General features: G+C 39.5%; 1 protein-coding gene across 2 annotated transcripts in view; it reads right to left on the reverse strand.

Annotated features, from left to right (window-relative positions):
- The window catches only part of LOC136867154 (trypsin-1), a 533,185-nt gene that overhangs the window by 271,275 nt on the left and 247,029 nt on the right, over positions 1-14,881 (reverse strand). For both annotated transcript variants that reach the window (XM_067144269.2, XM_067144270.2), the window contains exon 2: positions 5,490-5,577. In XM_067144269.2, coding sequence (XP_067000370.1) covers positions 5,490-5,577 — 88 coding nt within the window. The remainder of the gene's footprint in view (positions 1-5,489; positions 5,578-14,881) is intronic.

Consider the following 14,881-nt stretch of genomic DNA (forward strand, 5'->3'; position numbering starts at 1 on the left):
CATTCCAGGAATAATTAATGAACATGGGGAGTGTGTATGTGAGGATCTTCAAAAGACAGAAGTATTCAGTCAGCAGTACGTAAAGATTGTTGGTTACAAGGATAATGTCCAGATAGAGGAGGAGACTAATGCTAAAGAAGTATTAAAATTTACATTTGATAACAACGACATTTACAATAAGATACAAAAGTTGAAAACTAGAAAAGCGGCTGGAATTGGTAAGATTTCCGGGGATAAACTAAAGACAATGGTTTGGATATAGTACCATATCTGATGTAATTATTGAATTATTTTTTGGTCGAAGGAGCTATACCAGATGAATGGAGAGTTGCTATAGTAGCCCGTGTGTATAAAGGAAAGGGTGATAGGCATAAAGCTGAAAATTACAGGCCAGTACGTTTGACATGCATTGTATGTAAGCTTTGGGAAGGCATCATTTCTGATTATGTTAGACATGTTTGCGAAATTAATAACTGGTTCGATAGGAGGCAATTCGGTTTTAGGAAAGGTTATTCCACTGAAGCTCAACTTGTAGGATTCCAGCAAGATATAGCAGATATCATGGATTCAGGAGGTCAATTGGACTGTATCACGATTGACCTGTCTAAAGCATTTGATAGGGTGGATCATGGGAGACTATTGGCAAAAATGAGTGCAATTGGACTAGACAAAAGAGTATCTGAATGGGTTGCTATATTTCTAGAAAACAGAACTCAGAGAATTAGAGTAGGCGAAGCTTTATCTGACCCTGTAATAATTAAGAGGGGAATTCTTCAAGGCAGTATTGTTGGACCTTTATATTTTCTTATATATATAAATGATATGAGTAAAGGAGTGGAATCGGAGGTAAGACTTTTTGCGGATGATGTTATTCTCTATAGAGTGATAAATAAGTTACAAGATTGTGAGCAACTGCAACGTGACCTCGAAAATGTTGTGAGATGGACAGCAGGCAATGGTATGTTGATAAACGGGGTTAAAAGTCAGGTTGTGAGTTTCACAAATAAGAAAAGTCCTCTCAGTTTTAATTACTGCGTTGATGGGGTGAAAGTTACTTTTGGGGATCATTGTAAGTATCTAGGTGTTAATATAAGGAAAGATCTTCACTGGGGTAATCACATAAATGGGATTGTAAATAAAGGGTACCGATCTCTGCACATGGTTATGAGGGTGTTTAGGGGTTGTAGTAAGGATGTAAAGGAGAGTGCATATAAGTCTCTGGTAAGACCCCAACTAGAGTATGGTTCCAGTGTATGGGACCCTCACCAGGATTACCTGATTCAAGAACTGGAAAAACTCCCAAGAAAAGCAGCTCGATTTGTTCAGGGTGATTTCCGACAAAAGAGTAACGTTACAAAAATGTAGCAAGGTTTGGGCTGGGAAGAACTGAGAGGAAGAAGACGAGCTGAGCGACTAAGTGGTATGTTCCGAGCTGTCAGCGGAGAGATGGCGTGGAATGACATTAGTAGACGAATAAGTTTGAATGGCGTTTATAAAAGTAGGAAAGATCACAATATGAAGATGAAGCTGGAATTCAAGAGGACAAATTGGGGGAAATATTCAGTTATAGAAAGGGGAGTTAGGGTTTGGAATAACTTACCAAGGGAGATGTTCAATAAATTTTCAATTTCTTTGAAATCATTTAGGAAAAGGTTAGGAAAATAACAGATAGGGAATCTGCCACCTGGGCGACTGCCCTAAATGCAGATCAGTAATGATTGATTGATTTATTAACTAAATAAAAAACGCCACGGCATTTTCCCCCTTAACTTTTAACATTTATGAAGTTACCAACATTTTCAAAAAACATAATGTTAAAATATCTTTCAAAACCAACAACAGATATATTGACCTCTTACATAACTCTACGTCGGGTAACAAAATGTAGTGTTTTTTCAAAATCAGAAGTTTACAGATTTAAATGCAACAACTGCAATTCCTCGTATATCAGTTAAACCGGACGTAACTTTTATATTAGATATTTAGAATATGTTAACGCTTTAAAATATAATCGATTCTGTGCTGTAGGAGAGCGTATAGTATACATGAATCTAAACCCACTTTCACTAACGAAAACAAGACTTACAAATAACTGAAATAATAAACAAAGGCCCTCTTCTTTCCACAACCGAAAACTGTTTCATCCATCTCGACTAATACTTCAGTCCCAATTTCAGTTTAAACGGCATTTCAGAAAACCAAATATTCTTTACGACTCTCTCATTTTCAAATTTAAAAATGCTTCTTCTTTAAACACAAATACAATTTTCCACGCTATCCATGTCTTTTGCCCCAATTACCTCAACCACTACTTAGATATACTCCCCTTCCCTCCTTTCTCTCATCTCTCTTTCACATCTAATATCTTATTTTCCCCCTCCCTTTTCTTACTCATTTTCAAATCTTATTCCTCACTGCATTTCATAAGATCTTCACTTTTTACAAAGTGAAATTTTACATTATATTTCCTCACGCCTTTTTACTGCTATCCACCTCATAAATTGACTTTTACCTTCTATAAGTGTCTCTATCTCCGCATTGAACTGGGAATTATTCTCAAATATGGTTCAGAACGACTTGACCTTCAGATTGACCACTTCGTTGCCTTAAGAACTCTTTGAACATTCATTTTAATGATACTTTCGTTTGTCATCTGTGATACTCAATTGTTTCAAAACTGCACTTACTTCTCTTCTCACTGGTGGTCAGGAAGAAAATCACACTATTTCTGTTAATTGTGAGTGATATATGTGTACTGTGTTTGTGACTGGACGATAACACATGAGTCTAACCACACCTTTCCAGTAGAAGAAGAAGAATGTGTCAGGAAGAAGAAGTAGTACTGGTCAGGAAGAAGAATAAGGATAACATCAACTTTTCTGCGTAAAAACAACAACTACTAGCTATTTGCATCTTAATCTATAAAACATATGACTACAAGATCCAACATCGAGATAATTATCTCCAAATCAAGATTTAAAAGATCTTTTTTATGTGATATTGAACTTTCGTCATGTAAAAAGGTTTATGTTTTTTATGTCTTTTATTTGCTAGTGATTTTTTTTTACCTTGCACATTTTGAAAAATTTAAAAGTTTTGAATACCCAGTGCATCTTTTTATACAATATTGAATTTTCGTCATGTGATTAAAGTTTGTTTACTACGTTCTCATGTAGAATTTTTACCTTGCACCTCTTGAACGACAGGTTGAAGGTGACCCGAAACCGGTCCTAATTGTGATTAACTTATAATGTGACATTGCATTAATAAGTTTTCTTGTATTGAATAGATGGAAGCACAGTATATTATTAATTTCATCAGAGCAGTTAATGCGATGAAATTAATGACGTAATATATAACAGTAGGAAGGGAGTGGGTGAAACCTTGTGCCGGCAGACAGCCTACTCCTGTCGAATATCCCCAAGGTGCCTGCTGAAGGCTTAACATCCTCATCCGACGGACGAATTACCATCAACAACGTCATAGCTTTCATTCGATATTAACACAGTGGGGAGGTTTGGAATGTAGTGATTAGAAGTTGTATACTGCCGCCAATATCCCGACGGACTCAAACCTCTTAACCACGGTGTCAGACCATGTAGACTTAACGCCTTAATGACCGTTGCCACCAAGCGTGCTTAATACTACTACTACTACTAATAATGTAATCGTTGGTTTTAATTCTCACTAACTACTTTTATGGTCTTCGAAGACGCCAAGTTGCCATAATTATTTTCCGCAGTTCTTTTATGTGCCAGTAAATGTTCCGACAAGAGGCTGGTGTATTACAGCACCTTCAAATACACCGGACTGGATAGAACCAACTAACTTGAACTCAGAAGGGCAGTGTTCTACTGTCTGAGCTACTCAGCCTAGCACACTGGTATTTTCATTTAATAATTTGTTCAGTCACAGTCGTAGATGCTCAAACTAATTTTGGTGTAGCCCATTCCATTCCTCCAGGAGCTTAAAGGTGATGAGATGTTACGTTACGACCACAGGGCCCCAGTGCTTCCACTTACTTGTCTTTACTTGAGAGAGACACCTCTCTATCATCTTTACAAACTGGTCGCCCTTACCCCCCATGGAGCTACAGCTCCAGAGGGCCATGACCTACCAAGCGACCGCTGTTCAGCCCGAAGGCCTGCAGCTTACGAGGTGTCGTGTGGTCGGCACGACGGATCCTCTCGGCCGTTATTCTTAGTTTCTAGACCGAGGCCACCATCTCACCGTCAGGTGGTTCCTCAATTGTAATCACATAGGTTGAGTGGACCCCGAACCAGCCATCAGATCCAGGTAAAAATCCCTGACCTGGCCGGGAATCAAACCCGGGGCCTCCGGGTAAGAGGCAGGCACGCTACCCCGACAGGGCGCGGCCGGCTTAACTGGTCGCCCTTGCTCGATTCTTATTTTCTGCCGATCACGTTTGAATTAGGTTTGTGAGGCCTACGGAATCTTTCATTTTTCTCTTTCATGGCCTTTCCCCTTCATTTTCTGATAGTTTATTTCTTCGAGTGATTGAATATCTTTCACTTTCAACTTTAGTAAACGTGTGAAGGGGCTGATAATAACAACGCTATTTCTTCCTCCACCCTTCTCACAAAAATCCACCAGTTCCCGTCCATATTCTTCTCTCTTTTTACCCCAGTTAATTCAAATGCATCCATCAACATTGACCCCGTTGTCAGTTGAATAACAAAAATCCTCTTGTTCACTACTTCTTGAGAAGTCAGGAGGTTGAAGTAGAAAGTACTATAGCTGGTGGATTGTAAATATTCGCGGATATCAGCTGTCTTTCCTTAATATTAATAATTTAAATTATTTTACTGTTCATAGATTGTATTTCCCTATGGTTCAGTCTGGTACGAGCAGTTTACTATTGTTTATTGCTGACATCATAAAATTACTTTTCACTCTGATTACATAAAGGGCGAAGCTGCGTCATCTTAATGTTAATACATTTAGAGAATGTATCTTCCTTCACACAGCATTAATACATAATATTATTATTTTACTTAATAAAAAAGCTGCGTACAAAAATGAATTTTATATTTCAGATAGCAGAATGGTTGGTATTAAGAGGTCACAGACTGATTCTAAATAGCACAATTTTACGAAAGTTTCGACCACTACTCGAGTGAGCAGTAGCATTGCGCATTAAGATCATTAGGAAACTACATCAATTCATACTAGTTATAATCTCTTTTAGAGATCCTAACTAATTCTTCATGAGCAACAATTGAACATTTTGTAGAAAACCTTTACATTTTGACAACTAAATGTGAATATGATGGTTAAACATCTATTTATGATTGAAATTCCTTTCATAAGTGAAGCTGAAATGCCATCGACATCATACTTCGATCAGTCTTATGACCTCAAGGAAAAATAAACTTTCGATGAATAGCAAGGAAAAATGGTCGAAATTCTAGAAAACGTGATTTCTAGATATAGTACTTTGCATCTGATCCATTAAAAATAATACTTACCACAGGAATTAGTGGTAGCACTTTTATAGACCTGTCCGGGAGTGGATCTGGAGTTATTTTCCCGTCCTTGAAGTCTGGAAATTGCTACCTAAAACATAAAGAAACCTTCTGAAAATATAATATTTCATACGTGATTATTTGTGGAAGTAACAAATTCCCTGGAATTAAGTTATCGAGATGAATATCATTCAAACATCAAGAAAATAGATCGCTGGAAGTTTCGTCTGTAGGCTCTGTAAAATGTCTGTACATTCAAAACGATTACGCACTAAGTTCTACCTCTAGAAAGCAAAGCAAAGCAACGGGTAGCTTATCAGTTTAAATCGTACCATCAAAAGGGAAACATTTGTAAGGTAGTTAGGATATTGTGGAAAAGGCAGTATCAAAGTAGAATCGTATCTGCTTTGTCACTTAACGCCAGGAAAGCCTATCGACAAGGGAAGTTGCCAGACATGTGATGTAAATTTATCGTTGGCAACGTGTTGTGCATTATCTAGGGGTTTACTCTAAGGGTTTACCGTAGAGGTTACTGTACTCTCTGAGAATAAACATTACGTAACACAAGGATTTCATGACAGTTTCGTTGCTTTATATCCTACACCTGTAACCCAGTCCGCATTATTCATACATTCCACAGTAGCTTGCGCTCGCCACTGTCCTTAAGATCCGCATTTGTGCGCAAAGAGTAGTTGTCATGACTTATGCCACAACCCTAGTATGTTACTATTACTTATTGCTAATACAGCTTACGTCTTTGATATTTAATAATGTTAGTATATTTTAGTATGCTCTATAAACTTCTATAATATGGAACTGTCGGCTCTTCAATTGTGGAATAGTTTTCCCGGCATTTCGGAGGAAAAATGATCCTCAAGAACGACAACAGGCGCATTTCTCTTGTAGGAATAATGGTCTTCACCATAATCAGAAATGAAACCTATTGAACATGTCTGGGATGGATTAAAACAAATTGTTTTTAGACGTCCTGACATACAAAACAATCCGAAAGATAGAATTACCATTAAACAGCGGGACAAAATTGGACACCGAAGTCTGGACGGGCTGGTGGACATTATTCCAAGGATGCAAGCATGTTTCACAGCAAGGGGATGAGATATCGTGAATTAAAGGTGCTGAAGGTGGCAGCCAGGGATTGCCTAGCCAAAGCGACCAAAGCGTACTCAGTTCACTAGGAAGGACGTAAGTTCGATTTCCCGTGTTAGTCGAGCAAATTAGAAACGAGATTTACATTTCTAGAGAGACACATGGCCCAAAGATTCATTCAGCTTACACAGAAAATGAATACCAGGTTAATTCCTGGAGCTAACGACGGCCGGACATGGAACTGACGACTCTATCTCAGTTGGTGCCCAGGTTACGAATAGTGGAAGCCCTTACCTTCCGCTCCTCGCGGGACTTTCATGGACTGTACGTAGAAAACTTTGCTTTGTTGGATGTTATTCAAAATTAGAAACCACCACTTCGTTCCTTAATAGACATTCACTTGTCTACTGATAAGAAATGGGCATTAAGGATATATTGAATATACCTAGGTACATATCTCACATCTGTTTCTGTGTTCAATGCCATGAACAATTCAGTGCATGGGTACAGGAAGTTCTGGTGTAAGGTCGGGAGACGCAATCATGTTCCATATATGTTTCTCAATTTTTAAGATATTAAAATGAACAGGATGTAGTTTTAAAGATGAAGGTTCAAATGTTAAAACAGTTCGAGCATAATTAAAATAGGACCATCGAGTCTAAAGTAAAAGGGGACCAAAATTCGCCATGTTTTTAGCAGTCCTTCGATAAATCTCAATTGACTTGATAGTAATGTAGCTAAACATTAATTTTATATGTAATTAAAATGGGAATAAAGCGGTAAATCCAATAATGTGAGTGGGTACTTTTGGATGGTTCTGTCGCACCCGGTACCGGTGGCCCCTTGGACGAGGCCTGAACCGGTGAGTGACGACACAGCTCGGTGCGGGCTGCTAGCTAAGAACGTGCCCTTAATCTTATTTGGCTAAGAGCGTGCTTCTAACCTTACATGACCTAACGCTGGCTACGTGTCCAGGATTATCCTTACAGATCTCGGGTTCGACTCCAGAGCTAAGGGCGTTAACCGTACAGACTCTAGTACGAAGCCTAATATTAAAAGCCTTAACCTAAGAGACTCAAACTTCAACACACGTGCTAACCGCATAAGAGTGGAAGATTAACCTAAAAGACTTAAAGTTTATACCCGGGTTAACTGCAGGCCTAACGTTACGCTGACCACGCGTTAACCTAACTTAACCTCCCAGGACTTGGAGCTGAAATTGGAACAAGATGGCGGCTACAAGACTTCAGGCGTAACATAATAAGAAAATGTTGACGCAGGTGCTAACGCACAAGATGGCCGCTATACCAGGCCTCCATGGAACTAACTCCCAGCAATTGCAGGTACACCCCATATCATGGTGTCAGTCGACGCAGGAGGCTCGATTTAATCAGACATATATCAACATATTGCCCATATGAACAATAACGGGAAGTTATCAGCCATTAAAGTTTACGATCAAAATATTTTTTGTCCTTTTCCCATCATCAGATCATCAATATAAAGGTGCCATTCGAAAGATCAGTCCTTACTTCGATTTTATATCGTAACAGATTGACCCTTTTTTCATAAACTTCAAGACTATCAGCCTTCAAAATGCCAAAATGTTAACTTCTAAACAATTGCAGCTACACCCCATATGAAGGTGTCAATCGACACAAGAGGCTCGATTTTATTAGCAATATTCCAATATATCACGTGACTGTGTGAATTACTGGAATCTCTCTGGAGTCGAACCAAGTTATAGTCAACGCGTGTTGTATAACCATCCTGAAATAGATTAGAGTACTAAAAAAGACGATTTTTAATTCGTTATCTATATAAATAAAATTGTTCGTGTCTGTTTGTTTGTCTGTTTGTTCCACCATCACGTCGAAACGGCTGGATAGATCTCAACCAAACTTCATATTTAGAGTATACTCATCCCGGGGAAGGTTTCGATATGCATATCATTTTAAAATCTTTGAATACACGGGGGGTTTATAGGAAAACCAGAATGGTTTTTCCACCATCACGTCGAAACGGCTGGATAGATCTCAACCAAACTTCATATTTAGAGTATACTCCTCCCGGGGAAGGTTTCGATATGCATATCATTTTAAAATCTTTGAATACACGGGGGGTTTATAGGAAAATCAGAATGGTTTTTCCACCATCACGTCGAAACGGCTGGATAGATCTCAACCAAACTTCATATTTAGAGTACACTCCTCCCGGGGAAGGTTTCGATATGCATATCATTTTAAAATCTTTGAATACACGGGGGGTTTATAGGAAAACCAGAATGGTTTTTTCCACCATCACGTCGAAACGGCTGGATAGATCTCAACCAAATTTCATATTTAGAGTATACTCATCCCGGGGAAGGTTTCGATATGTATATCATTTTAAAATCTTTGAATAGACTGGGGTTTATAGGAAAATCAGAATGGTTTTTCCACCATCACGTCCAAACGGCTCGATAGATCTCAACTAAACTTCATATTTAGAGTATACTCCTCCCGGGGAAGGTTTCGATATGCATATTATTTTAAAATCTTTGAATACACGGTTTTTTTGGAAAACCAGAATGGTTTTTCCACCATCACGTCGAAACGGCTGGATAGATCTCAACCAAACTTCATATTTAGAGTATACTCCTCCCGGGGAAGGTTTCGATATGCATATCATTTTAAAATCTTTGAATACACGGGGGGTTTATAGGAAAACCAGAATGGTTTTTCCACCATCACGTCGAAACGGCTGGATAGATCTCAACCAAATTTCATATTTAGAGTATACTCATCCCGGGGAAGGTTTCTATATGCATATCATTTAAAAATCTTTGAATAGACGGGGGTTTATAGGAAAACCAGAATGGTTTTCCTCCATTTTCTCTTATACTATTGATTTTCTGTAAACTTCGTTTACCGTATGTGAAACGTCTCTTCATTATAAACAACTTTCGTTATGTTCATAATTTACCTTACTCTTTACATGACGGAGAAATTTACAATTTTCTGCTGGTACCATGCTCTGCATTGAGTGACCGACAGACCGACAACGAACCTACAGGTTACCATGGCAACGTCTCTGACTGCATGCCAGCAGGGAAGTAACGTATTGCCACTTTCCTCATCTTGCTTTTAAATTCGTGGTTGTTCCTTGGGTAGAAGGCAAGAGAGGCGTCAATCGGCCTATCTGCGGGATATTGGCGGAATATCGTTGGATGTTATAACCGCCTTCGAATAGATTAAGTAATAACACCATTAGTCATCTTCTTATTATTTGTTTACCTAGGAATCAATGGACCTAAATTTCTCCTCTGTTACCGCTTTATTATATCCATAACTCACACTAACATAATTTATTGAGGGGCATTTGATTTTCTAATACATTCACTTGGCATTTACATATTTGTCGTTATCCGGCTGTCCTCAGTTATAATCCATTTTCTATTAATTTCAACTTTCTTAAGTGTATTATTTTCTTCCTTAATTACGCCGTATGTACGCGGGTGCTACAAACTACTGGTTGTATTTCCACCAATACTCATATTTAGAATACACCTGTCCTTGATAGGTTTTCGGGCAAATATTGTTTCTAATTCCCTGAACTGACTGGGGGTTTATACGAAACCGAAACAGTGATTTTGCACTTTCACAAAATATACACAACCAACGTTAATTTAAATCTACCTGCTTTGGTAGAAATTAATTTCTAAACCTTTTTTCTCATGTGCAACATATCGATACGAGGATTAATAAGGGAGATATCATTAACGGACCGTTTTTTGGTACAAGTCCCATCGGACTTAACTCACGAGCGGGTGCGTGTAAAGCGTATTCCTTACAACTTGAAAACTACTGAAGACATTCGAACCAAAATTCATATTTAGCACCCACCTGTCCAAAGGTAGGTTTTAAACGTAAATAACATTTCATGTTCCGGAATGGACTGGCGGTTTATAGGGAACCGAAATGGTGATTTTACTCTTCCACAATATATACAGAACAAGACCAACCTGACTGGAAATCGACCAAAAGTGATGGAATTCCACCTCTAAACCTTTTTCATGTGCATTTTTGCGTCAGGAGGATTAATAAGGGAGATATCGTGAATGGTCAGTTTTGCAGGTTAAGTCCAGCGGACATAGCCAAAAAGGTGTTTTACATGGAGCAGATTCCTTATCTATATAAATGAAATCGTAACGACTGTGTGCCTCTACACTGACTATTTTGGCGAAATTTTCGTACAGCGTTCCGTTTAAGGGGTAATAATGACCATCTGCATAATTTTTGGTTTAGTTTCCTGAAAGTCCTAATTTTTACCCGCCTCGCCCAAAATCCAGATTGCGGCATAATCTGCCAGAAGAAAAAGAAGATAATTGAAATTTGACAAAATTATACGTTTTAGCCTGTAACGAATGGAAAACATCCTAGATCATTAAATTTTTCACTTTTTATCCCCGAAGAATATCGAAATATGCAGGCAATTTTAATGATGGTGCAGACCTTCGGAAATTCCTATCACATAACAGATTGCACAATCTCCGTTCAATTTGGAATGATCTACAACCTTGGTCTTATGACTTTTTGCCGTATCTGTATCCCTTTTACGATTGATTTTTCTCTATTAATTTGGAATTTTCACACGCATAATTCATACCTTCGATTACTTATATGAAATACAGAATGATCAAACTCTTCACGAAAATTGGCCCACCCAGTAGCCATATATGAGCTAAATGCTATGTATGTAGCTGTCACATAATTATCCGAAAAGTAATGTAATGTGAGATAATCTTACAAGAACGTTACCCTGTTCCACGTTTCTAACCCAATCTGACCCAAGAATAGATAACATATCATAGGACCAGCCATTTAGGCCACTAAATCCGGCGTGTCTTATGGTATAATCCTTTGTCGATATGACGTACGTTTAGTAGCAGTTAATCTGTAAATGAAGGTCTTCAATATTGTAAACACGCATATACTTTCGTATGTCGATCTATATATATTCACTGATGTCGATTTGTAGCGATCGAGAAAGGGTGGGTCTGCTATTGTAATCAGTACTCCCCACACCGACTTTGACTGGCAGTATGAAAGGGTTCCTTCTCCAACTCCTGTGTAACTGTCATTAGTAAGGAAGGTCTACAATTGTAATGAATAGTTCACTTCTCGATTTGACTTGCAGAAGGCAAGTGAGCATGCAGTTTTGTTTAAAACTCTCCTACCCGATTGTGTTTGGCAGTAGGCAAGGGTGCCCGCCATTATAAAGAAATGTCCTCATCTAAAATGTGACTGGCATTAGGCATAGTGGCCTGCTATTTTGATGGAAACTCACCAACTTGGTGTGACTGGCAGTAAGCTGGCTGGAAGTAGGAAAATGGGCATGGCATTATAATGATAACTGCACAACTCAATTTCGAGTGATAGTAGGGTAATTGCCTGCCATTATAATAAAAACTGTAATCTGTCTGGAAGTAGGAAAGGGGGGCTGCCATTTTAACGAAAACTCCCCAAATCGATTCTGTCCGCATAGTAGGCAATGGGGCTTGCAATTATAATGTAAACTTCCCAACTCGATTGTGAATGGCAGTAGGCAAGTGAGCCTGCCGTTATATCACAAATCCATAACAAACACTTTACATTGGAAACAACGTACGGGGACCTCCCCATGCTCTTCCTCGGATAACGCTAAGAGACATGCAATTTTAAAACAATCTTATTTACTGCATGCACACTATTTACTTCGATATTCGAATACAATGTAGAATACCGTAGCGAAGCACGGGTACATTCGCTAGTAATATAATAGACTAGCTGTAGTACCCGGCACTGCTTGGGTACGTTTTTGAGTGTTTAATTTTAGGATTCGTATTGAAGCGAATTTTTGTAGATTTATTTATTGTGACGTTGATTTATACACTACTGTGCAAAACGTAAGGACGAGGTAGATAAACCAATATAACATACCAACTACTTCGTGGAAATGAATGAAAGTAGTATAGCAATGTATGTCATCTTGACAGACCCTAACCTCACTTGTTTTGAACACATGGGCGCGGCTAACCTCACTGCTGCCATCTTCACAGGTCCTAACCTTACTTTATTGGCCACGTGGGGTCGGAATTTGAACAAGTGAACATGGCTAACCTGACAGCCGTTATCTTCACAGGTCCTAACCACGTGCTCGTGTTGCGCGCGGAATTTTGAATGACCCTAACCTTACTGCTGTTATCAGGACGCCACTTGGCCACGTGCTTTTTGACAGATGGAATTTAAAAAAGAGAACGATCCTAACCTCGGAACTGTTATTTTGACGGGACTTAGCCACGTCGACTGGTGGGCTTAACCTAGATTTAAGGCAAGATGCCCTTCCCAAAGGCATTTTGCCAGATCCCCTTCTCGACACCATCTTCGTGGGGCGTAACCTCACAGGGTCCTAGTTAGATGCCCTTCCCGACACTATCTTGGAGGGGACTAACCTCAGAGCACCCTAATTTTATGGATTGCTGCCCTTCTCGACATGCCCCTTCCCGACACCATCTTAGAGGGAGCATAAGGACCCTAGTTTTAAGGCTACTACCCTTTTCGACATGTCCCTTCCCGACACCATCTTGGAGGGGTCTAACTTCAGAGGACCCTAGTTTTAAGGCTAGCCACCCTTCTCGTCATGCCCCTTTCCGACACTATTCTGGATGGGCCTATCCTCAGAGGACCCCTTAGTTTTAAGGCTAGCTGCCCTTCTTGACATTCCGCTTTCCGACACCATCTTAGAGGGGCCTAAGGCTCTAGTTTTAAGGCCAACTTCCCTTCTCGACATGCCCCTTTCCCGTCATCATCCTAGAGGGGCCTAAGGACCCTAGTGTTAAGGTTAGCTACCCTTCTCAACATGCCATTCCCGACACCATCTTAGAGGGGCCTAACCTCAGACGACCCTAGTTTTAAGGATAGCTGCCCTTCTCGACACCCTCTTGCCGCATACGCCTTTCCCGACTCAATCCTGGAGGGACCTAACCTCACAGGTGGCCAGATGCCCCCTACCTTGCTAGTTCGCCCCTTACCGGCGCCATCCTGGAGAGGTCTGACCTTACAGCGCATAGTTTTATAACGAGATGCCCTTGCCGATGCCATCCTGCGAGATATGATCAGATGTATGACTCAGCATACGCAGCACATTTACTCTTACGTACTGAGAATTATAATAAAATATTTATCACATGTAATTTAAAAATATGTGTCGTCGTGTAGGGATTGAGATAGTGAAAAAATCTGAAAGCCAACGATTTAGCCATAGAGCTACACCTTTTAAACCTCGCTATGTTAGCAGCCGTAGAGATAGTTTTACGTGGTTTCGCATTTTCCCGTCAGACAAATATGTTGAGACTGTAACTTAACGTTAGTCTACACCCGGTTCCTTTCTACTCCTCGGTGTGCGTAAAGCAATTTTCTAAATAATAATAATAATAATAATAATAATAATAATAATAATAATAATAATAATAATAATAATAATAATAATAATAATAATAATAATAATAATAATAATAATATAATAATAATAATAATAATAATAATAATAATAATAATAATAATAATAATAATAATAATAATAATATGTAGCCACCGGAGAGGGCTGGTGCATATCTATTTGATTTGACGGTCGTAGGCGAACTGCGCATCGAATGTGGATGACCCGGGGCCTCTGTGTCTAAAGACCACGTCGTACTCCTCATTCGAAGCTGCTATTGGAAAAAAAGCGAGCGTGATGACCGTGCGGTTATGCACGTGTAACTGTAAGCTTACATTAGAGAAAAATCTCTAACCTGACCGAGGATCGAACACCGTCTATGACGGTGCGATGTAAAGCAATTGAAAAAATTATAATACCATGCAGCCTCTGCAGATCGAACCCCGGAGGATCCTCTGAAACGGAGGCCACAATGGTGACCATTCAGCTACGAGTCGAATAATAATAATAGCCGGGCTGGATGCCACTGACGGGGCCTTCCGAGAGCAACTTACAACTAGCCTTACAACTAAAGACCTCTGAGGCTGGGCTCCTCCAATATGGTCGAGAAGGGCAACTAGCCTTAAACTTAGTAACATCTGAGGTTAGGCCCCTCGAAGGTGGTGTCGGGGAGGGGCATGTCGAGAAGGTCACTCATCTTGCCTTAAAACTTGCGGCCTTTGGCCTTAAAACTATGCCCCAGTAAGGTTAGACCCCTCCAAGATGGTGTCGGGAAGGGCATCTTGCAATATAGTGGTGAGAAGGGTAGCTAGCCATAAAATTAGGGTCCT

Source organism: Anabrus simplex, chromosome 3, assembly GCF_040414725.1.
Source record: "Anabrus simplex isolate iqAnaSimp1 chromosome 3, ASM4041472v1, whole genome shotgun sequence".
NCBI classification, from domain to species: Eukaryota; Metazoa; Arthropoda; class Insecta; order Orthoptera; family Tettigoniidae; genus Anabrus; species Anabrus simplex.